This window comes from Pelophylax lessonae (assembly GCF_965119305.1).
Source record: "Pelophylax lessonae genome assembly, chromosome: 3".
NCBI lineage: Eukaryota > Metazoa > Chordata > Amphibia > Anura > Ranidae > Pelophylax > Pelophylax lessonae.
In genome coordinates, this window is record NC_138770.1 from 409,613,742 (window position 1) to 409,640,059 (window position 26,318).

The 26,318-nt window shown below is 43.0% G+C and overlaps 1 protein-coding gene across 5 annotated transcripts in view; it reads right to left on the reverse strand.

The window, feature by feature from the left end:
• CEP85L (centrosomal protein 85L) overlaps positions 1 to 26,318 on the reverse strand; it is a 347,939-nt gene that overhangs the window by 187,729 nt on the left and 133,892 nt on the right. For all 5 annotated transcript variants that reach the window (XM_082251204.1, XM_082251206.1, XM_082251205.1 and 2 more), the window contains exon 2: positions 17,489 to 17,644. In XM_082251204.1, the coding sequence (XP_082107330.1) occupies positions 17,489 to 17,644 (156 nt within the window). The remainder of the gene's footprint in view (positions 1 to 17,488; positions 17,645 to 26,318) is intronic.

Genomic DNA, 26,318 nt, shown 5'->3' on the forward strand with positions numbered 1-26,318 from the left:
ACAAATCCCATGTGGCATTGTAAAACTCTGACATTCACAGACATGACTAAGCATGATGGAAATTGTAGTTCCTGAACAGCTGGAGGGCCATAGTTTAATGACCCTTGACCTAGAGTATGGTCACAAAAGGTGCTGAAATACAAAAACTATAAATGTGTAATAAAAGTCCAATGTGACAATCCCAACACCAAAAGTAAAATGCTTCTAAATAATCTTGGAAAATCAAATTGTTCCTTGGATAACACCACTCCACTTCTAGATCCCTCAGGACAAGTCTAGGATGTAGAAATACTTCACAGGAGATATTAAGGAGTACTTCATTATTTAGTAAGTTTATTAATACTTAAAAAAAAAAGTACATAAAAAGTGTGCACTCACATGTACTGGTGCCTGTTCCCGGCACTAGGTGTACACAGCATGTGCATTTGGGCATGTCAGTCTGGCTCTGGCGTGCGATTCACTCCTTGCTCTCAATACTTCTTGGTCCCATGTGACTATCCACCAGGCCCGGTATCGAGAGTGAGGCGTGAATCTCACGCCATAGCGACAGGCCCATCTGCACATGCTGTGTACACCTAGTGCCGGGAACAGGCACTAATACATGTGAGTGCACACTTTTTATGTACCTGTTTTTAGGTATTAATAAACTTACTACACCATGAAGTACTTCTTTATGTCTCCTGTGGAGTATTTCTACATCCTAGTATTCTCTAGGATCTAGAAGTGGAGTGGTGTTATCCAAGGAACAATTTGGTTTTCTAATAACTCTTTTCCTGACCTTCTGTAAAAAGGGGTCATAAACCTCTGGTGAGTTGCCATCCATTTTTTTGAGCACTCGTGGTGAAGGAATCGGCAGACAAGATTATTTAGAAGCATTTTACTTTTGGTGTTGGGATTGTCACATTGGACTTTTATTACACATTTATAGTTTTTGTATTTCAGCACCTTTGTGACCATACCCATGTACTCTATTGTTAATATGGTTCAATTCATGATTTTTATATTGTGAGCGCCTTTCTTTTACACTCGGTTTATACGTCACTAGAGGAGTTTCACTCACTCATTTAAAGGGGCAGCTACATATGTCACAATAACTTTTGAGGGCGCCATCATTTGCACTTGTATTATTCCCATAGACACACTCCTAAACCTTATGAACAGCCTTCCCAGAAGAGTTATAGCTGCAGAGGGTGGGCCAACTCAATATTGAACCCTGCGGACTAAGTGCCGGTTCACACTAGTGCGGCTGCGGCGATCGCATGTAATATCGGAGCGCACTGCTCCTTCATTACATGCGATCGGCTGTGCGGTGCGAGTTTAGCCATACACTTTGTATGGCTAAATTCACACCGCACCCGCAGCAAAGACGCACAGGACCCTTTTTTGCAGCCGCATCAGGATCGGATCACACAGTGGTTCACACTTGTGCGATCCGATCCTGTGCGAACTGTAAAGATCGCACTGCGATATGCGATCAAACTGGGGGTGTCGTTAACATTTCATTGACACCCCCAGCGTATCGCATATGGCAGTGTGAACTGCCAGGGGTGCGTTTGCCATGCGGGAACAGGCTGCGAATTCGCAGCCTTCCCGCATCGCATAAGTGTGACCCGGACCCAAGACTGGGATACCATTAAAGTTAATGCGCGAGTTAAGGCAGGTGTTCCCACTGATGCTATGAGGAAGGCGTAAAGCCGAAACGCGTCAGCATCTGTCATGTTGTCACCGCTATCCATGTTGGAATAAAGCATTTTACTTGGAAGAAGACTTTTCGCGTGCCGGCTTTATTCATATAACATTTGGTTTGGACGTTCAGCCTGAGCACCGACACTTAGCTCTTTATTTTCCCACAGTGCGGTGGAGCTAGGGTGAGTTACTGTTTGTTCCCACTGACACCATTGATCTTTTAAGCCATCTGTCAGGGGGTAATGCTTACCAAGGACTAAAGGAGCATTCTTCCTACTGACCATCACACTAATGTATCATGAGTTGTATGTAGATATAGTAACTTTTAGCAGGAGTTCCCTGAGATCGGAAATTTTTTTTTCAAGGGTTCCACCATTTTGTAAAGTTTAAGCAAGGCTGCTTTACACTCATACATGTTACTTTAAAAAAAAATCTGCAAATAATCTACTTGTCTAAAATCCTTTTAAAAATTTCCAAGAGTTTAGCCCAAGCGGCATAAAATTAGCTTACAGCATCATGCGCTTTTCAAATGACCTTTCAGAAAAGAAGTGACATTCACAAGCATTTAAGCCAATATGTCCTCTTTAAATGCTGTTTGTGTTGCAGTGGAAAAAGCAGGATCCATCTGGCACTACCACATCCCTGCGAAACCTAAGCCTGCCAAGACTCTCTAGAGATCGCCCCCCCTTTACATTAGTGCGCAAACCAAACTACTTACACTGTCATTTTTCAGCTGCAATGATTTTACTTTATATGAATCCCCACCAGTCAAAAGAGGCAAAATATATACACAAGCGGAATAAAATACAGCTCAAAGCCTTGTACGGCCTGATGTCTATCTCAGATCTTTTTTTTCCCTTTTGTCACTTTGGTAAAACAGATTTCTGGCATGCAACGTATAATGTGGTAGCATAGGGGCATACATCATGAAAACAAAGCCATTTGAAATATGATTAGGTGGTTCAGTTATCAGTAAGATTGAGCAATCCTGTAAAAAAAAAAAAAAAAGCGCCATGCTTGAAAAGTTCTCACTGAAGAGACACTGGTTCCTTCAGAAAAGCAATGCAACCATCAAAAAGAATGTATATCCACTACCCCTCAACCACCACCACCCACCTTACTTTTTTTTGCTGTATTCTGGAAACCCTAAATTGTAGTGCTGTTTCAGTGGAAGGTGAACCCCGATAATGGCAGGGGGACCCTGCTTTCTTGTGGCAGGTTGTTAGAATTCAGGATTATTTCCTTGTGTTCCACAGCCACAATACTATACACCTACGGTAATTTATTTATTTTTTTTTTTTTTGGCTGTTTGTTTTCTTTTACTTCTAGATCCCTTTGGAAAGGAGGTATCCCCTTAGGATTTATTGTTCTCTGTTTTTCATTTTTATTCTGTATTTTGTATTCTATTAAAAAGCTTAACCACTTAAGCCCCAGCCCTATTTCGGACACTTTTTGTTTACAAGTTTAAATCAGTATTTTTTCCTAGAAAACTACTTAGAACCCCCAAACATTATATATATTTTTTTAGCAAAGACTCTGGAGAATAAAATGTCGGTCATTGTAATATTTTTTATCACGCGGTATTTGCGCAGCGGTCTTTAAAGCGGTCTTTAAAGCGCCATTTTTTTGGAAAATTTTTGAAAAATCACATTTCACTAATTTTAAAAAATACTAAACAGTAAAGTTAGCCCATTTTTTTTGTATATTGGGAAAGAACATGTCACGCCGAGTAAATAGATACCCAACATGTTACGGTTTAAAATTGCGCCCCCCCGTGGGATCGCGACAAACTACGGTCAAAAGAGATCTCAATCTGCGACGCTTTAAATTTATTTAACGGTTACCAGTTTTGAGTTAGAGTGTAGCTCTTTTTTTTAAATTATTGCTCACGCTCTGGCGATCGCGGCGATACCTCACATGTGTGGTTTGAACAGCGATTTCATTTATTTTATTTATTTTTTTAACTTTATTAAAGTTTTAAAAAAAAAAAAAAAATCTGATCACTTTTATTGCTGTCACAAGCAATGTAAACATCCCTTGTGACACCAATATGTAGTGACAGGTACACTTTATGGAAGGATCGAGGGTCTAAAAGACCCTAGACCCCTCCACTACACTTCCCTGTATGCAAAACGCCGAAAACGGCATTTTTGCATACAGCCGTTTTTCAAATTTGCCGCCTTTTGCAGCACAGTAACCCGGAAGTGACGTCATGGACGCCGCCTCCGGGTTACGTCATCGGAGACCCGATCGATGCCGTTTCCGGCATTCATCGGGACTCCATCCAGCCGGCGGACGTGCCGGCTGGGTGCTCGGGGCTCCCGATGGAACGGGAGCCCCGGGCAAAGCCACGGAAGGCGGCGGGAGGGGGGGGGACGTCCCCTCCCGCCCCCCCCGGGTACCGATCGAGCGGCTCCCGAGCCGCATCGGTCGGTACCGACGGAAAGCCAACCGTCGGCTCTAAACCACGGTACCGGGATGGTGCCTCTAGCTAGAGGCATCATCCCGGTACACTACCGCAAAGTTTACTGACGTAGACCTACGTTAGTATGCGGTAAGTGGTTAAAAGAAAGAAAGAAAAAAAAAAAAAAAAAAGCGTATCAACCGCAGTAAACCATTACAAGGAAACCATATTATATCATTCTAACTGCTCTAAGCGTTAATTGTATGTAAAACGTATTTTTTTTTATTCTGCTAAATTGTTGCCTACTGCAACAGACCCTTACCTTTGACAGAGAATATTTGTGCTTACCTGGTTCATGTGTGTGAAGGATTTCCCAGCAACCATTCGGTTATTTACACTCCCTGCGATCATATCTCTCTTTGCACTATGAGCCCCAGGAAGTGACTCCTTCTATATGGACATTCCATGAAGTCAAGGTATGGCCAGCCTAGAGACGGTATGACTGCTGATTAACGATGCGCTTTTGTCTACATTATGTTGATATGGGCTGAGGCAGCTTTTGTTAAGTGTGGTAATGACCTTACCTATTTGTTTGGGTGGATGTCGGGCCATTGTTTAAGTAGTGTCTGATATACTCCCCAGGTGTATAAAAGCCTGTATTCTTGTTTCAATAAAGTGTTGTTTTTCTTGACCCTTCAAAACGTAGCTTCGTCTCGTTCCTGGAGGGGGATTTTACTGCATTATTACCCGGTCGTTCAACAGCTGAACCTGACTCTCCTCTTGGATCTTATGGTAGGGATTATACTACTCCATTACTACACAGGGACTTGCCGGGAAAAAAGGACGTCCCCAATGGCTGATACCCTCTCACCACCTGGGTAGCCGTTACACCTACCTCATCATCTTTTCTGTTCTACAGTCAATGTTGTTCACTTTGCTCCAAACTGACGGAAAAGCAAGTCCATCCATGCTTCCTTTCCCCAGGTCACATCAGCCCTTTAACAGGAGTACGGTCCTCACCCGAGGGTGAAAGTCCCTGCTCAAAACCGACGCACATTTGACCAGTGTAAAACCTTCATCGCTCTCTTGCCAAAGCACTATAGTCGATGGGTAATGTAGTATGAACAGCCAAGTCGAGTGGGATTTTGAAAGTGCACCTGTGGCTTGCACGCAGATGCACGAAACAGGAAGTAAAGGTTTCAATGTGCACAGAGGTTAATATTCAAGCAGTTAAAATATCTTATTTGTACACGTTTATTGAATTAATTTAGCAACTGTACAAAAAAGGGGGAATTCCATGTAATATAATTTTTTGAAAGAGTGTTTAGTTCTACTTTAAAGTAAGTGAAAGTGATTAGGTTGATAGATACATATACAAATATTTATGAAGAAGGGATCATGTGTTGCGAGAACCATACCGAAAATTTGGTGGCCAGCACTTCATCACTTACACCAGGGGTCTCCAAACTTTCTAAACAAAGAGCCAGTTTACGGTCCTTTAGACTTTACGGGGACCAGACTGTGGCCAGTGGAAGAAGAAAATGTCCTGGCATCTGTGGGAGTAAACAGTGCATCTTTGGCTTTAGAGAGGGAAACAGCGCCCCTTTGTTGGGGGTTTAGTGGGAGGAACAGCACCCTATTATTGGGGTTAGTGGGAGGAATAGCACTCCATTGTGGAGGGTCAGAGGGAGTATTAGCGCTACATTGTTGGGGGTCAGTGGGAGGAATAGCTCCCCTTCGTTGGGTTCAGTGGGAGGAATAGTACCCCATCTTTTGGGGTCAGTGGGAATAGCGCCTCATCTTTTGGGGTCAGTAGAAGGAATAGCGCCCCATCTTTGTAAGGGGAGGGGTCAGTGGGAGAAATATCGATCCATTGTTTGGGGGTCAGTGGGAGGAATAGTGCCCCATTGTTGGGGTCAGTGGGAGGAATAGCTCTTCATCAATGTCAATGGAAGGAATAGTGCCCGGTTGTTTATGTCAGTAACAGGAATTATGGCCTATTGCTGGAGTCAGTGGGAGAAATAGTGTCTTGCATCAGTGGAGGGAAAAGTGCCCCAAAAGGCCAGATAAATGCAAGCAAAAGGCCCCAAGGTTGTAAACCACTGACCTACACTAAAGCATCACCCAACAAACAAAAAAGCATAATTATCTGTGAGGTCTCCACTGCTGTGGCTAAATGCTGGGCCTTTCTGATCAGGCTGCTCATATTGAAGCTTGCCTGTCTTCTCCTGCCTCAAGAACACCGCTACTGCCAAGTGAGCAAGACCATTCTGGCCATATGTCAGTGGGAGACAGGAGAGGATTGGCAAACTACAACACTAACAACAGAGTAGAAGCTTTGGTGAACAGAGAGGACCCAGCATTTAGAAGTAGTGAGGGGTCTACAGGAAATTCTATGGCTGAATTTTTTTTATTGTAATGTGAAAAGTGTTTAAAAAGGGGATAAAAGCTCCTCTCCAATATTTGGCCCCAAAAGGAAGCTCATAACACTTAGCCCTCCTCCAACCCAAACCCAGACCTAACTATTTGCAGGAAAAAATAGCTTTCAACGCTCACAACCTCAACCTATAGGCCCCTTTCACACATACGGTCTGTTCAGTTCATCAGTTCAGACACGTCAAAATGTATCAGTTTTCCGTCCGTTTTTCATCCGTTGTCATCCGTTTTTCGTCCGATTTGTTTTTTTGACGGATGAAAAATAGGGCATTCATCCGTTCAAAAAAACGGACATTGACGGAAGCGGATGAAAACGGATGTTAACTGATGATCATCCATTGTCATCCGTTTTTACATAGAGATACATTGATGGATGAAAAACGGACAGCATGTGTGAAAGGGGCCTCACCCATCCCTTAAAAATCAATTCATTAACTATTTGGGGATATTTCTCATTTGTTTATTGTGAGCCATTAGGAAGTCTTGCTTTTTGGAAGATGGAGGTTGTAGGAGAGGATTATCAAAACTTGGAAATTATGTAATATTTTGTTGAAAGTCCAGACATGTTTTATTACTTAGATCTAAGAAATAACAGGTGGTTCAGCTGTGATATAAAATAATATTGCACACCATAAGGTCTCTTAAGGCTCAGTTCACTTATTTGCGAATCGGATGCGTATTTAACCACATACGATTCACATAACATGTGATCTGGACAGGCTTTCAATGTCCAGGGCAGTCGCGCTTTATTTTTTGAAAAGGGTCCTGTGCGATTTTGGGTCCAGTTAAGGTGCGAATTCAAGCAAACGTTTGCACCTGAATCGGTGAACAAAACCACACTGAACTCCGGACTGCAAACCGCAGCTGGACATGTGTGAACATATCTTAAGGGCTCATGAGCAGAGCTGCAACAAATATGTTTTTTTTGTCGTTTTTTTTTTTACATGGATTCAAACGCAGCGCTTTTATAGCCAATAGGTCTGATTTACTACAGGCAAATAGGCTGCTCACTTTACAATGAAATCTTCCCCAGTGTTTCGTGAATGTGGCAAAATTTAACTTTGCAAAAAAAAATATCCAATCACATGCAAGGACAATAAAAAAAACAGCATTTTTTCTTGAACATGATTGGATAATGGAAGTCAGCAGAAATCCACCTCATTCACTAAGCTCTGGGGAGAATTCCTTTGCAAACTGCAACTCCTCTTGCAAATCTCCTTGCAACATGAACATTCTATTTATCTTTATTAAATCAACCCCAGTGTATTAATGTGCAGCACTTAGCTTTGTTATTCAGAGCAGCATTCAGTGATGTAAAAAAAAAAAAAAAAAAAAAAAATTCCGTGTTCAAGATTAGTATTTTGGCATATTTTACACCTACGTAAATGTGTATAAAACACAAGTAGAAAAGGTATATACATACATGTTTTCTAGTGGATGAAGAATTATACATATATATGTCTAGACACTGTACAGACATATAGGCATCCAAGCTCACAAAGATAAAAGTAGGTTACGTACCATTAAATCTGCTTTTTTATGCTGGATGTTTCTACCAGCTTCTGGCACAAGATCTATATTATTTATGCCCTAATGGTTTATTATTTCAAAGCACTGCATTCCAAGCCATTGAAAAACAGAAAAGGAAGACACAAATACATAACAAGGATAAATAGTATGTCAACATTTGTCATACAACCAAATGGTTGTATTGTTAGCTGTTGCAAAAGGTGGCACAATCTGCAGAAATGACTGAATGTGACACATCCTTGTAAATGTCCCATAGGTCAGACAATCTCAGCTCAAGTTTCCAGATAGCTTGCACATACTCCATTTAGTGTAACATCATCCTTGCAAGGTGGTCCTGAGGTGACCTTGTGAGCAGCATAGTATTACAGGCCGATAATGGGAACTGCATAAAAAACACACATAATTACACCTAAACAGAAAGCAGAGGTGCTGCTATGATCTGATCCCTAAAATACATCTCAACACGATCATTAAAGGCCAGTAGACTTAAAGCAAAGTTCCACCCAAAAGTGGAACTTACGCTCATTTGCTTTCTCCCCCCCTCCGGTGCCACATTTGGCACCTTTCAGGGGGGGGGGGGGGAGAGAACGGGTACCCATTTTTGACAGCCACCCTTCCCCACTTCTTGGAGATGGCGCCGAGGCGCTGTCCCTCAGAATTTTGGCCCCCACCTCCTTCCCCCGCTGCTGAGCCAATCCCAATGCGCGGTGCCAACATTGCTGGACTCCAGGACAGGTAAGTGTCCTAATATTAAAAGTCAGCAGCTACAGAATGTGTAGCTGCTGACTTAATTTTTGGAGGGGGGAGGCTGGAACACAGCTTTAAAGTGTTAACCCAGGGCCCTGCATTCGCTATATTTGGTCTACCACAGAACACAAAATATTAAAATGCAATTATTGTAGTAAATATAAACTGCTAATCACCTTTTCTCATTGGCAGTATATCACAGTCTTGTGACTTCTATCAGTGTCTGGTTAAAGCTTGTAGGAGTTTTCACTCCCCTCTGATTTTACTATAAGGCTTCAGGACCCCCGACTTTCTGTCTGGACAGTGCCGATTGGCCCTGTGCTGATCACATGCACCCTCCCAAAACAAAAAACTCTCTAGCAATACACACACACAACTGAGAATGTCCAGAATGCACCAAAGACTGTACTATCAGGAGATGTCTTGGAGACAGTGGAAGATGGGGAGGATCAGAGAAGACCGGATCAAACAGCCTTTTTACACAATGCCCAATATTACCCCTTAGTTTCCACAGTTATAAGTGGTCACTCCCAGCAGAGAGATCCCCTGCTTAGAAGGCTGATGCAGATTACGGAATACGCCCTATGTGAAAGGCATTACTGGTATTTTCAGACTTTTTTCTTTTGCACTCTTCCTATCCTCCACTGATGCAACCTCATAGCTACTAGTGTAGCATTGCCATTATTTCTGATACTCTGTTCTATGCGTACTACCATTCCCATAGAGCTGAATGTTTCTGCATGTAGATGTGCAAGTCCATCTCAGAGGCAAGCAGGAGAGGGTAGCTAGATTCACATACACAAGTGGGCATGGAGAGTGAACGCAGCCAACCTAGAACAGAAACTTCAGAAAAAAAAAAAAAAACTTGCATTTAATTTTATAAAAAAAAGAAAAAAAAAGTGACTTTAGTGTCACTTTAATCTCATACTAGTTGGGCCCCAATGATAAATTACATACAGCTAACAACTGCCAAGTAGCTATGATTTAATAATTTATAAATACAGTGTAAAACACAACAATCTATACTAAATAAAGTGCAGTAATACATTTCTATGTGCTAATTTAACCACCAAAATAACACTTGTGTGTAGTCCTGCCATATTTAACATGTGACATTCTTTTCTATTTTGCTCGGATGACTTGCAGCTGATAAACACATTTTTTCATTTTAATTAAACTTAGCTGACAAGAATAAATGGCTTCAGTCAGACTGATAGACCAGACAGCAGGATTGGCATCATACCGTGGACTTTGCCAGCATGGGTTTAGAAGATGTGAATAATATATTGTGGCAGACTTGGTGCCATTTATTTTTTATTGGCTGTGAACAGTGTTTGCTCTGGCTATTCACAGACAAATAAGGTGCGTGGGGCTAGCGCTTTAGGATTATACCTGCTAATATTAATAAATAAATGTATAAATATTTAATAAGCTGCTGCTGGTAAAAAGGGGGTGCCTTTAAACAAATAAAATAAAGTACCTGCGCTGCTTATCTAACAAATATGTGCCTGGTGTATGTCCAAATTAATATTTCTAATCATCAATAATATACTAAAAGTGCTAGTGCCTAAACTATATCGAGTACAACAATTATTCAATCATTACAAATATGTGCATAGAGGTACAAAATATAAAGTGCTTAAGTGACTAAAAATAAATAAATGAATGAAACAAATGGCCGTGCGCTTCACCCAGGTACCCGGAAACCGGAAGTCGGATTTGGCCGGACGTTGCGTAGTACGTATACGGACGGCTTGACGCGTTTCGCTCCGTCAATCAGAGCGTTATCAAAAGCCTTTTGATAACGCTCTGATTGGCGGAGCGAAACGCGTCAAGCCGTCCGTATACGTACTACGCAACGTCCGGCCACATCCGACTTCTGGTTTCCGGGTACACGGGTGAAGCGCACGGCCATTTGTTTGGCGGCCCGTGGGATTGTGAAAGGCGTACTTATTACTGCAACACTGTAAGTGCATTTTTTATTATGCGCAACGAATAAAGCTTCGATATACTGCATGACGATAGCACCTCTCTTTTCTTGTAACCTATGAGCAATACCTGGAAGTTGTGAGCTGCAGAGAACCAGAAAACCCTATTGGCTGGCGGTCCCTCGAGGTTATCACCACCAAGGACTATTCTTAAGGCAGTTAATTACTTGGCTTCTGGTGAGTAGGGGACCGAGAAGGGAGCACCTACTCACGAGCATTGAGCACCGACACCTTATATGAGCACACAGCACTTTTTATCTTATGTTTGGCACAAAGACTTTCACTATAACATCACATAAGTGATTGAAGATTATATGGACTTTTTTTACAAGAATTTATTTGGAAGATATTTATTCATTTATTTATTTTTAGTCACTTAAGCACTTTATATTTTGTACCTCTATGCACATATTTGTAATGATTGAATAATTGTTGTACTCGATATAGTTTAGGCACTCGCACTTTTAGTATATTATTGATGATTAGAAATATTAATTTGGACATACACCAGGCACATATTTGTTAGATAAGCAGCGCAGGTACTTTATTTTATTTTATTCACAGACAAAACCAGAAAAAAAAATAAAAAAAATAAAAACTGCATTGGGTAAGGAGATTTCAGATTGCTCTACACGAGGTTTGGCTAATGAATGCCATTGTACACAGTTTTTTTTTATTATGCCCAGATATTATGAAAAGGATTTCTCCAGCCTAGTAGATACTAATAAAGGACAATGTACAACACATTTCTGGCCATCCTCCCAAAGCAACATGTGGAACTGGCAGAAGTGTGTCACATTCTTTAAGCTCATCTGTGTTTCAGGGTGTAAAATGGGCATTTCTGGAATTCCAGGAGGAGAAATACCAGTGAAGAGTGTGCACATGGATGGTATGCCACACACTCAGGGCTTTCATGTTTCCCAGGCCCTGCTGTCCTCTCACTTCTAGTAGACTAATAGCACTCGTTACATTACTTAGATGTGAACGACAGAGGAACTAGAACAATCAGGACATGCTCCATTAAAATCCAAACTCTAAGGCTCCATTCACATGTAGGCGTTTTGGGTGAGTTTTTCTGCTCTAGGATCAGCTCAAAAAACGCCCAACAAGACAAATCCTATTCATTTCAATGGCCCCTGTTCACATCTGAGCGTTTTGATATTTTAAGCAAAACGCCCAGCGCTCAAAAAAGTACATGAGCTTCTTTTTGGGCAGATTACAGGCGTTTATTTTTTTCCATTGGTTACTAGTCAACCTAAAAACGCCTGCGTAAAAACGCCTGTAAAACGCCTGAAAAAAAAAACGCCTGAAAAAAAAAACGCCTGTAAATAGCAACGCCAAGATGTGAACGTAGCCTAAAGCCTTGTACACACGATCAAATTATTGGACGAATATTGGTCTGTTTTTTGTTGCATGCCAGTCTCATATCGAAAGTGAAGAGGTTACTCAACATACTAAAATGATCGTATGACAGAATACAACTTCAGAAGTAATGCAATGTGTTGAATTGTTTTGTACATATTCATTCATTTCCGAGCATGCGTAGTTTTGTTTTTCAATTTTCTTCGGACAAAAACTCTACTAATCAAAACGAAAATCAGACGTTATATTTTCACGTACGATCAAAATTTTGTAGCCAGCACCTTCAGTTTTTGTCGTCCGAAAAGTCGCCATTGGCTGTCGAAAGCACTATACTAACGATCAGAAAATCGGCAGATCTTTCGTCATACAAAATTTTACTTGTGATTTTCTGATAGTGTGTACAGACCTTTAGTAACAAATACGGTTGTGTAATAATCAATTGGAAGACACATTCCCCTTGTTAATTCCCTGCTTATGTCTAATGTAATTTATTAAATCAGAGAATGCAGAAGTCCAGAGACATGCATATGCCCCCCTGCCAGGAGAACACAATGGCTAAGCAGGAGAGATTCATCTGTCAGGACTGTCTGTGTTGATGGGGGAAATCGAGCAAATTTCTTTCCTGCAATCCGTGGTTGCAGGAAAGAAATTTGCTCCGTCTATGGCCAGCCTTATTTCTCTGTTCAGTGTTCTTAGTACAAGGAGTGAAAGGTGACTGCTTGCTGCACTTTGTACGCCATCATTTCTCTATAAGCTATATATGATTATCACATAAAAGGGTAAATGTTTAACCATGAACACCCGCAATCTACTAAAGCTGCAAAACCAGAAATCCTCTTATAAAAAAACACACAGTAGTAGAACACTTGAAAAATTATGAAAGGTTTACACATAGAAAAAGAATTGACCGACACTGACTTTACTCAGCAACTAATTGGGGACGGACTAGGCATCACTGAAAAGGGCTGACCTCTGATATAAGCAGTACATTAGAGACATCTAATTCCCAACAGGGATGAGTCACTAGTAAATATAAAAACAGAGATGCCCCCAACCAGCTTCCCAAGTACAAGATCATGCCAATCTCTGTGCTGCCCCCACACATTGCAAGGGTTGAATGCTCATTTAAAGTGTTACTAAACCCCCAACAGTAAAATCTGTGTGTATATGCAGTAAAGCATTTGTGTTATACTCACTGTGGAACCTAAAGGGTTAATCCTCTGCATTGAGTAAGAAGGCTGAGTGATCCTGTCTCTCTGATCCTCCTCTTCTTAAACTGACTCCAACTTATCTCGCTATAGAAAAGAGCATTAGGAGTCAGGCTGCACATGCTCAGTTTGGCGTAAATTGCTAGAGAGTTTTTTTTCTTTTTTTGCTTGGGAGAGTGCATGTGATCAGCACAGGGCCAATCAGCACTGTCCAGACAGAAGATTAGGGGAGTATGAAAACTCCATCTACAAGCTTTACGCAGAAACTGATACAAGTTACAATACTGTTATATACTGCTGATAAGAACAGGTATTTAAAGAGGAAGTAAACCCTCCTCTACAACTTGTACCTATAGGTAAGCCTATATTAAGGCTTACCTATAGGTACTGTAAATATCTCCTAAACATGCACCGTTTAGGAGATATTTACTTTGCATGCAGCCAGTGACATCACTGGCGCATGCGCTCTAAAGGAACGGCCGCTCGTGCCTTTCCTTCAGAGCCCCGTGCCGTTACCGTCAGCTCCCGCGCGCATGCACGGGAGTGACGTCATCGCGGCTTCAGCCAATCAGGTGGCCGGATGCCGCAAAACCCGGAAGAAGGGCGACAGAACATGTCGCCCATGGACAGGTAAGCAGTCGGCACTGCGGGGCTTCGTTCTTGGGTAAGTATTTCATAATGAGCTAGTATGCGATGCATACTAGCTCATTATGTGTTTTTCTTTCAGGTGTTCGTTTAAAAAAAAAAAAAATTGGAGGTTTACAACCTCTTTAACAGTTTACATTTACCAAAATAATTGCATTTCCCTGTTCTGTGTACTGTGGGAGATCAGACCAGATATGGTGAATGCAGCATCCTGGGTTTAGTAACACTAATTCTAAGGGATGGGGAAAAAGCAGATTTACCCATCTAACCCCTGCCTTCCCCGACAGCTGGCACTCTACTTTACTTTTCCCCTAGTAGAGTGCCAGCTGTGAACCGATCCTCAGTGTCCTCACATTCAATGCAAGGTTAAGGACCCTGCATTGTATTTAAATGACGTCAGACAACCTGTGACTGCTGAAGCATAGTAAAGGAGAGGTCTTGCAGTGTGGAGGGAGCGTTGGAAAACAGGTAGGTAATACTGCTTTAACTGACCCCTGAGACATAAAACAAGCAGTACGGGTGCAGCTATTATAGATTTGATGGCATCAGGGGCTTCAGATAAATGGAGTGCAGGAAGGAGAGACTGCAGCGACTGGTCTAACACGGAGGAGCCTGCAAGAGTGGAGGATTAGGCAAGTAAAAGTGCTTAGCCCAGAGCCCTTGACCTAAATGAACATTAAACCCTTGTAGTGCAGGGGCAGCCCCAAGGCAAGGGGGGGTGGTTCCCAGAGTTCAGCTTTAAATTAAACAATCATTAACACATATTAAATTGCTAAGGTGATATGCACACAGCAAATCTAAGGACATGTGCATAGGTAGGTACATGCAGAGCTTAGATTGTCAGTTCTTTGCTGCCACTGTTACAGTTAGTACTAGTTTTGCTATAAATTTTTACACAGTCAAGTTTTACCAAAAAAAAGAAATATACCAATCACACAATATTTAAACATTATAACTTACATAAAATTTGAGCTGTAGACAGATTCCAGTTTGGTCACGTTTCCATTATACAAAGACAAGCAGAGGGCATTTGTAAAGGTCAGCCTTCTCAAGATATGAAGCTAGGAAACTGCAATCATAACATGCTACTGAACAAGAACAGTGTTTCCTGTGAACCTACATTAACAGGAAGTCTCAGTTTAACAGAAATAGAGGTTTTCTAAAACCGCTCGTGTCTTGCCAATACAGAGGAGAAAGAGAAAAAAAAAAAGGCGCCACAATCATTATAAATGATGCAGCGGAAAAAAAAAAAAAAAACAAGAACTTAGAATTAGAAGTGTAAGCTCAGGACTACAGCTTATTCCTTAAAGCATATGTCCACCCAAAAACTAGAATCCCTGCATTTATAGATCTCCACATTCTAACACTAACCTATCTAGCCCTGTAAATAAAAAAATCAGTATACTTACCTTTTTTGAAGCTGATCCGACCCGATCGCACGCTGAGCTGTCAGCCGCGGCTATTCTGTATAGATAGGTGCAGAAGACACAGCCGATAACGGAAGTCCCAAAGTACGTCTATCGGTGACGTCACTTCCCATTCATTTCACAGCCGTTGTCGGCTGTGTCCTGACCCGTGCGATTGGGTCGGATCGGTTTCAAAAAAGTTATACCGATTTCTTCTTTACAGGGCTAGATAGGTTAGTGTTAGAATGTGGAGATCTATAGATGCAGGGATTTTAGTTTTAGAGTGGACTTATCCTTTAAAAACCAACAGAGGTATTCTATAGCGTAACTGGAATCTCCCAAAATGTATGTCATGTCAGAGCATCTACCCTATACCATTTAAAGCGGTTGTATACTGAAAAAAAACAAACAAACCCTGCAAGACAAAGGCATAATGAGCTAGTATGCATCGCATACTAGCCGATAATGAAATACTTAACATAAAACGAAGCCCCGACAACGCCCCCTGGACACCGCTGTGGGAGCTGACATGCTACCTCGTTATCTCTTCGGATTCGGCAGCTCCGGCGCAGTGAGTGGCCGGAGCCGTGATGACGTCACTCCCGCGCATGCGCGCGGAAGTTTCACTTTCCGGCAAGATCCGGTGTTCTATCAGAGAACCCTACCCCATCAGATTTCCCTACCTACGTCATTTCCGGTGCCGGTTCGTCATGCACCAGCTGTAGCCGCGTCACACGCCCTACTGCGCATGCGTGGAATAGGTAGGGAATTTTGAAAACATCGTAAGGGGTGAGGCACAAATCCTACTACACATGAGCAGGCGCACCAATGGATCGGGCAGCGGCATCTCTTATAACAAACATACATCCGATCTCCATGGCACACACTGCACCGAGCCGACAATGGGACAATCCTATTCCTTATCCACCCGCGCACGCCCACTGTCTCATTGTCGGGTCGGCGCAGTGTGGGGCATGGAGATCGGATGGATGTTTGTTATAAGAGATCCCGCTGCCCGACCCGTTGGTGCGCATGCACACTACGACATTTGCCTGACCACCTTACGATGTTATCAAAATTCCCTACCTATTCTGCGCATGCTCAATAGGACGTGTGACGCGGCTACAAGCTGCTGCATGACGAATCCACAGCTGATCTCAACCGGAAATTACGTAGGTAGGGAAATCTGATGGGGTAGGGAAGCAGCTCTGAAGGTCTTTAGAAAAGAAATGCTGCCAGCATTGCTGCAGAAGTTGAAGGGGTGGGGGGTCAGCATGTCAGTGCTCAGACCATATGCCATACACTGCGTCAAATTGGTCTGCATGGCTGTCGTCTCAGAAGGAAGCCTCTTCTAAAGATGATGCACAAGAAAGCCAGCAAACAGTTTGCTGAAGACAAGCAGACTAAGGACATGGATTACTGGAATCATGTCCCATGGTATGATGAGACCAAGATAAACCGGGACCATCCAGAAAGAGCAGTGCGATTCACGCATGGGCAGTAGGAAACTGGTTGTGAAGCCTGCAGGTTTCACCGCCCCTTTTCCTTACTTACAATGCTGGCATCTGCACCTGAAGCTAACTGACGAATCAGCTTGGGCTACCTACATCACAGGATCCCTTGACAGGTAAGCATTCTATTAAGATTCAGCAGCTACAGTATTTGTAGCTGCTGTCTTATTTTTTTTTTTTTTCTTTACAGACTGGAGCTCCACTTTAAAGACTAATTTTGCTACAAAGCTGTCTCGAAGATGTGACAACCATTGCATATATGACACTACTAACAATTCTCTCCAACATAGAAGAGGTTTATTTACCTCCACTCTCCTCATCACTGATACAGTGGAATTTCTTTGCATTTTTGTTGCAACAATAGTGCTATAGAGTAAAAGTGTTGCAAATAACTACTTGAATTTTTTACGCACGTATCGGTACTAACAACGAAAATGTTGCAGGGTTATCATGAATTTGGCACAAGGCATACAACTACATACAAACTGCCAGAAATGTGCCATGAAAGCATTACTGATTTGCCCCCATGGTACCTAACTAAAAGAAGAAGTGTGTGCGCACTCACCTTCCAGACTGTCTGAACAGGAGGTTCCGATCCCAGTATCTCCGCTGTCAGATGTAATGCTGTGTCTTCGTGTGTGGCTACTTCTGCCACTGGGTGAAGCAACTGAAGAATGCCACAATGAACCCGAGAGCCACCCTGGTGAGGGGAAGTCTGTACCTGGAAACAGAGAATGTGAATAGGTAAATGATCACATACCTTTAAAAAAAATACAGTATCTCACAAAAGTGAGTACACCCCTCACATTTTTGTAAATATTTAATTATATCTTTTCATGTGACAACACTGAAGAAATGACACTTTGCTACAATGTAAAGTAGTGAGTGTACAGCTTGTATAACAGTGTAAATGTGCTGTCCCCTCAAAATAACACACAGCCATTATGGTCTAAACCGCTGGCAACAAAAGTGAGTACACCCCTAAGTGAAAATGTCCAAATTGGACCCAATTAGCCATTTTCCCTCCCTGGTGTCATGTGACTCGTTGGGGTAACAAGGTCTCAGGTGTGATTGGGGAGCAGATGTGTTAAATTTGGTGTTATCGCTCTCACTCGCTCATACTGGTCACTGGAAGTTTAACATGGCACCTCATGTCAAAGGACTCTCTGAGGATCTGAAAAAAAGAATTGTTGCTCTTCATAAAGATGGCCTAGGCTATAAGATCAAATACAAGAAAACCGCGCCTCCCAGTCAAATGGCAGCTAGCATAGATTACAAGTAATAAAACAATAAATAGATAAAATGCAGCGCTTAAAATAGAAATAAAAAGTCCATGACAGTGTCTGATGTAAACTGAGATTCTTCCACCTCTGTGTGTGAAGAGCAAGCCAACAACAGGTGATCCAAGAATGCTACACCACCACCACATGAAGCACATTGCTGCTTACCAGAAGAAGGGGATCACTGTTCTCACAATGATCAAATGCACTTTCACCAGTAATGGGAAAAAGTACAGCATGGCTAGAGATTGCTCAATGGACTCCACACAGCATACAGATAGGATCAATACGTCCGATTAGGGAAGGATCCACAAAAGGGCAAGAAAAGAGCTCAGTGTATTAAATTTTGAAACTATTTATTAGGCAAAAGCAAATTCACTCACAGAACTCAAGTAAAATAAGGCAACAATACAAGATCAAACACTATGAGCTCTTTTCTTGCCCTTTCATGGAAACGTATCTGCAGCATGGTGGCCAAGACCATACAGCAGTTTAACAGGACAGGTTCCAATCAGAACAGGCCTCGCCATGATTGACCAAAGAGGTTGAGTGCACATGCTCAGCGTCATATCCAGAGGTTGTCTTTAGGAAATAGACATATGAGTGCTGCCAGCATTGCTGCAGAGGTTGAAGGGGTGGGGGGTCAGCCGGTCAGTGCTCAGAGCAAACGCCGCACACTGCATCAAATTGGTCTGTATGGCTGTCTTCCCAGAAAGAAGCCTCTTCTAAAGATGATACACAAGAAAGCCCGCAAACAGTTTGCTGAAGACAAGCAGACTAAGGACATGGATTACTGGAATCATGTCCTGTGGCCTGATGAGACCAAGATAAACTTATTTGGTTCAGATGGTGTCAAACGTGTGTGGCGGCAACCAGGTGAGGAGTACAAAGACAAGTGTGTATTGCCTACAGTCAAGCATGGTGGTGGGAGTGTCATGGTCTGGGGCTGCACGAGTGCTGTCGGCACTGGAGAGCTACAGTTCATTGAGGGAACCATGAATGCCAACATGTACTGTGACATACTGAAACAGAGCATGATGTCCTCCCTATGGAGACTGAGCAGCCGCAGGCCAATATTCCAACATGATAACTGCCCCAAACACACCTCTAAGACGACCACTGCCCAGCTAAAGAAGCTGAGGGTAAAGGTGATGGACTGGCCAAGCAAGGGGTGGAGGGGAGGAGTGCAAGGTCTCTAACATCCACCAGCTCCGTGATGTCGTCATGGAGGAGTGGAAGAGGACTCCAGTGGCAACCTGTGAAACTCTGGAGAACTCTAGTATCCCGCTTTTTGACACTTTTACCTACAGGTAAGCCTATAATAAGGCTTACCTGTAGGTACAAATAATATCTCCTAAACCGGCACGGTTTAGGAGATATTTACAGTGCATGCAGCCGCTCGCGCGAGCGACGCATGCGCTCTGAAGGTCCGGGGGGACCTTCAATTAACTTGCCGGGAGCTTGCCGGAAAAATCACTCCCGCGCGCATGCGCGGGAGTGACGTCATCGCGGCTCCGGCCAATCAGCGCGCTGGAGCAGTCTCTTCCGGCCAATCAGCGCGTCGGAGCCGCCGAACCCGGAAGAGACGACGAGGGACCATGGCAGCGCCCGCATCGATGTCCGGGGGTCCGTGTCGGGGCTTCGTTTTAAGGTAAGTTAAACATAATGGGCTAGTATGCGATGCATACTAGCTCATTATGCCTTTGTCTTGCAGGTTTTTTTTTTTTTATTTTTTTTTTTTTATAGGGTTTACAACCGCTTTAAGGCAGTGCAAGAAAATAATGGTGGCCAAAAAAAATATTAACACCTTGGGCCCAATTTGGATATTTTCACTTAGGGTGTACTCACTTTTGTTGCCATTGGTTTAGACATTAATGGCTGTGTGTTGAGTTATTTTGAGGGGACAGCAAATTTACACTGTTATACAAGCTGTACACTCACTACTTTACATTGTAGCAAAGTGTAATTTCTTCAGTGTTGTCACATGAAAAGATATAATAAAATATTTATAAAAATGTGAGGGGTGTACTCACTTTTGTGAGATACTGTAGATGTGCAGTGCACATAGGGGTTTACTAATAAAAGTTTTCAAATAAGAGTCACACAAATGAAAGGTCCAGTGTGATATAATACAAAGCTCTTGCTAGAAGCTTCAAAATAAAATAAAAGTAAAAAAGGGGACCAGATTTGGTGACAACCTCTGTGTTCTGTGAATTCCATCAGAATGTCCCAAAAAGGCCCTTGTCCTACTTTTTAGTGGAAATAAGTGAACGATTGAGTTGGATGTTCCTTACAGTTGCTACTTTAAGTACAGAGATGTCTTCCTTTAGCACCTATTCCCTAATCAATATAATGATCATGTACATTTAGGAAAGTCAAGATTTTTTATTTACAAAAAGATCGTTCAGAGCACTAACGTTTCGGTGGCTGGATTGTGGCCCTTATATAGATTAAAAGAAAACCTAATGTCCCCTTTCTGCACACTGCATGACATAGCTGGAATTATTATGACCTCAAACAGGTCAAGTGACACCCTTCCTCCTCCTTGAACAATCTTTTTTTTTCTCCCACTACTTCAAATAGATGGGGCTTTGCTTGCATTAGTGTCCCATAGTATGCAAACCACATATGTAAAGAACAAAGCAGTGCTTTTCTGCTTAGGCATCTTAATATTAAAGAAGAAGATGTATGGCCAAGGTTGGGCTATGCCGTTGATTTTTAAGTGGGCCCCTAATTTCGACAGTCCTCTACACATAGCCTGACTCAACTTTTCATATCTAAAAACTGATAATGGCTATTTCCTGTTGAAGAAGCAATATAAAAGTCTTTTTAACAGTAAACCAAGATACAGTAGCCAAGATTCGTATAAACAGCGAAAGGAACAATGCCTAGGCATTGGATCATGTATGCAGACTCCCAATGTACTCAAGTAATCAATGAGTAACCAGACTCAGAATTCAGCTGTCATTGTCTAGTGCAGGGGTCTCTAAACTTTCTAAACAAAGGGCCAGTTTACTGTCCTGCAGGCTTTAGGGGGTCAGACTAGGGCCAGCAGGACTAGAAAATAGTGGGAATGAACAATGCCCTATTTTTGGTGTCAGTGGAAGGAATTGTGCGCCTATGGTTGGAGTCAGTCGAAGGAATTGTGTGCCCCATGGCTGGGGTCAGTCGAAGGAATTGTGTGCCCCATGGCTGGGGTCAGTCGAAGGAATTGTGTGCCCCATGGCTGGGGTCAGTCGAAGGAATTGTGTGCCCCATGGCTGGGGTCAGTCGAAGGAATTGTGCGCCCCATGGTTGGTGCCAGTCGAAGGAATTGTGCGCCCCATGGTTGGTGCCAGTCGAAGGAATTGTGCGCCCCATCGGTTGGGGTCAGTGGAAGGAATTGTGCGCCCCATGGTTGGTGCCAGTCGAAGGAATTGTGCGCCCCATGGTTGGGGCCAGTCGAAGGAATTGTGCGCCCCATGGTTGGGGTCAGTCGAAGGAATTGTGCGCCCCATGGCTGGGGTCAGTCGAAGGAATTGTGTGCCCCATGGCTGGGGTCAGTCGAAGGAATTGTGCGCCCCATGGTTGGTGCCAGTCGAAGGAATTGTGCGCCCCATGGTTGGTGCCAGTGGAAGGAATTGTGCGCCCCATGGTTGGGGCCAGTCGAAGGAATTGTGCGCCCCATCGGTTGGGGTCAGTGGAAGGAATTGTGCGCCCCATGGTTGGTGCCAGTCGAAGGAATTGTGCGCCCCATGGTTGGGGTCAGTCGAAGGAATTGTGCACCCCATCGGTTGGGGTCAGTGGAAGGAATTGTGCCCTTTTTCTGATGTCAGTGTGATGAACAGTGTACTATTGCTGGTGTCAGTGACAGGGATTATGCTACATTGTTAATATCAGTGGATAGAATAGAGCCCCAAGGGCCATATAAAGGCAGGCAAGCAAAAGGGTCAGGCCGCAGTTTGCAGACCACTGTTCTAGTGCTTGAATACTGACGGCTATTAGGCAATACAGCAGGGTTAGGTTAGCCAAATATGGATTGGAATTTGGGAAGCAGGGATCGGCTAGAACTTTCATCCATGTCTGGGCAGGCTGGTTGTACATAAGTCCATCTATGAATTAACTTGTATACAACCATCCTGTTAGAAAATTTCCTCTCGATCAGCACCGTCAGTGGTTCGGATCAGCGTATTCTAAAGACTGGTATGCAGGAAGGATTTTCTTTTGTTTATTCCACTGGTTAAAGGAATAAAAATGACTCATGTATGGCCAGCGTTAAGCCTAAATCCAAGCGTTTTGCAAGACAAGCAAACTTTTTAAAGAGAAGAGAGTCGCCTCTAAGTGTAGCATTATGGTTACATTTAATGAAGGTACAATATTTAGCAACTCACATGGTTGATGATTAAAACAGGCACATCTAAGTATGCAGGCATCCGGGGGAAAGCGGTCCACATAGACCACCCTCCTCACCGCCATCAACGTCATCCCTCCACGAGCGCTTCAAGCCTCACTTTCAGATCGCTCTACTGCAGGGTAGTCTTCCCGGTCACGACTGCAGACTGATAGTGGTGAGAACCAGTGGTGCGGAGGATGGTCTATTTGGACAGCTTTACCCCAGATGCCTGCATACTTAGATGTGCTTGTTTAATCATCAACCATGTGAGTTGCTAAATGTTGAACGTTCATTAAGGCCCTGTTCACACCTGAGCGTATTTCAGCTTGTAAAACGCTCATCTCTACAGTCTCAAAATGCCCAACAAGCAAAATCCCATTAATTTCAATGGCCCCTGTTCACATCTGAGCTTTTTGTCTCCTGAAGCAAAACGCCAGAAGCTCAAAAAAGTACATGAGCTTCTGTTTTGGCTGATTACAGGCGTTTGTTAGATGTCAATGCCTGCCTCCAAAAACCTGGAAAAAACACCTGAAAAAAGCCCCAAAAAAAAAAAAACACCTGAAAACAATACGCTCAGGTGTGAATTACTGTAACCATATTGCTACACTTAGGAGGTGCCTCTCTTCTCTGTAGCTACTGCTGGATTTTGCTTCTCATCCCCTTGTGGAGGTTGTCATTGGTGGATCACATTGCATAAACTGAACAATTAATGAATAAATGGTTTTGGAACGAATCATCTGAGTTTCCATTATTTCTTATGGGAAAATTCACTTTGATATAAGAGTGCTTTGGATTACAAGCATGTTTCCGGAATAAATTATGCTCGCAATCCAAGGTTTTACTCTATACACACACACACACACATATATATATATATATGTATATACACACATATATACATACACACACACACACACAAATAAATATAATGAAGATTGTATAATCTACAGCCATAAAAAATCTCTAGATCATGGCCAGACCTACGCAAAAAAAGATAAAAACATTCTAAAATCGCTCAATTTTAACTCATCTGGAAAGGCTGTCCACAAGGTTTAGGAGTGTGTCTAGGGGAATTTTTGACCAATCTTTCAGAAGCGCATTTGTGAGGTCAGGCACTGATGTTGGGCGAGAAGGCCTGGCTCCACGGGCACTTCAATCGCTCAATTTCAAAATTCAAAACAGTCAGTGTTGACAAGGGAATCCCTCCCATGGAGCCATTGTGTTCTCCCGGCTGGGAAGGGGGTGGGGGGAGAGTGCCGTTCCTGCCAAGAGGACACAGTGATCATTGCTAGTGGCTAGAAATAAATCGCATGTAAAATCCGGCAGGCTGGTTGTACCCTAGCTTATTGATAAATCAACTTGGGTATATTCAAGCCTGCCTATACATCATTCGAATCCTGACCGGTTTCATGCTGAACCTCCCAAGATTCAAACTGTTTATGGCTTTAAAACAATGGATGGACTTGACCTCTAAAGGCTAAGTTCACCTATTGGTGTGTTTTTGCATGTTACACGTTCCAACCACATTCAGGGTGAGAGTAAAGCCTGTACTAGAGGAGAGAAGAGGCAAGGGAAGGGGAGGGAGGCTGGCACAGAGGACCCCCCCCCCCCCCCACGACACAGGGCCTGATGTCACGTTTCGTGGGTCCTACCTGCACAGCTGTGTCTTTCATTCATAACGATCTATGAATGCTGCTGACTTACTATTAGGACACTTACCTGTTCTGGAATCCAGCAATGTCGGCACCCTAGCCGATGTTTCCACCGCCGGCATAGCCTGTAATGGAATCTTACAGTGAAGCCTTGCGGCTCCACAGCCGATTCCCTAATGTGCTGCGCTTTCTGAATGGCCCAGCGGTGGGGAAAGGAGGAAGGGGGCCAAACTTCTGATGGAACTCACTACAGCGAGGTCCAACGGAAGTGGGGACAGGTACTTGTCAAAAAGGAGGTACCCGCTCCCCCCGCGAGGTGCCAAATGTGGCAGCGGAGGAGGGGGGGGGGGGGCAACAGATAAGCCGAGCTTCCACTTGAGGGTAGAACTTCGCTTTAATAATTTTAACTAGTGTATAACTGGATTCTGTTCTATTACTGACAGTGAAGTACATGATCTCCGTCTCCATATAAAAGCCTACTGGTGCTATATTGCACCCACTGGCTACTGGAGGTTAGACCTATCCACGGCCGAGGTAAACATTATGTTGACAGACCAGCTGAAACGCAAAAACATTCTCAGCATTTGCATTCATTAGGAGACTGCATTTTTATCTCAGCATTTCTAATCCATATTTAATATTTTGCCTTGGCTCTTTCATACGTTTATATCTCTCAAGGGATGTAGCCTGATTTCAGTAGTCAAAGCTCTAATGCAGATTTTCACTGGAAAATACATATTTCTCATCAGTCTGTTCTTCATACTTCTGCTATAAAGAGCAGAACGGCTTACCTATGTAACCTATAATACAAACCACATATCGCAGATGTTGTATTCATCCACATATGCGGTGCTGCCATATCCTAAGTCACTGCTGCGGCTCCAGCCAACTATAAATACACAAGTACAGTGTAGCTTTCCAAATATATCATTTACATTTAAATAAGGAGCAGACGCGTCTGGGCTTCCATATCACTCAGCAATGTCTTGGACTTTAGTTTCTTCTTTCAAAACAGCCAATCTAATGAAAGCTTTTCTGTTTCCATGGAAACAACACTCCCTTGTGTTAAAGATGAATGCAGCAGCTACCGCAATCACTATGTGCCCCATCCAAAATCCGGCTAAAGCATCATTAACTGAAACAAAATAACGGTTACATCACAAGTCTGGTACTGCAAAAAGTTCTGATTTTTCTAATAACATCGCTATAAATCTTTCTCCAATGAGGACAAGGCCAAGAGCCAAATACATAGCTGACATTTACTATGGAAGGAGATCCAAACAGCATGACCGCATTTCACAGTCTCAGCAGTTCTCAACTTTATTAAAACATGCACCCCTTTTACAACAGCCAATGGTGTGTGTGTGTGTGTGTGTGTGTGTGTGTACGTGTGTGTGTGTGTGTACGTGTGTGTGTACGTGTGTGTGTACGTGTGTGTGTACGTGTGTGTGTACGTGTGTGTGTGTACGTGTGTGTGTGTACGTGTGTGTGTACGTGTGTGTGTACGTGTGTGTTTACGTGTGTGTGTACGTGTGTGTGTACGTGTGTGTGTACGTGTGTGTGTACGTGTGTGTTTACTGCTGTGTCCCCCATTAACCACTTTAAGACCGGATGATTTTACTGCTTAATGACCAGGCCACTTTTTTTCAACTTGGCACTGCATGAATTTAACGGACAATTGCGCGGTCGTGCAATGCTGTACCCAAACGAAATTTACACAAACAGAGCTTTCTTTTGGTGGCATTTGATCACCTCTGCGCTTTTTATTTTTTTCGATATTAATAAAAAAAAGAGCGAACATTTTGCGAACAATTTACATTTTCTACCTTGACAGTTAAAAAATATCCAGTTTTTGTCATACATTTAGGCCAAAATGTATTTAGCTACATGTCTGACAAAAAAATTCTCAATGAGCGTATTTTTAAGAAGCAGATTTACCCAGACTCTGTCCAGTTTTCCGTTATCACTAAGTGCCGGTTCACACTAGGGCGAACTGTGAGGCGACCTGGTCGCCTCACAGGTCGCCGCAGGTCGCCTCCCATAGGGAAGCTGCGGACCCGTTCTAATAGGAGCGACACAAGTCGCTCCGAC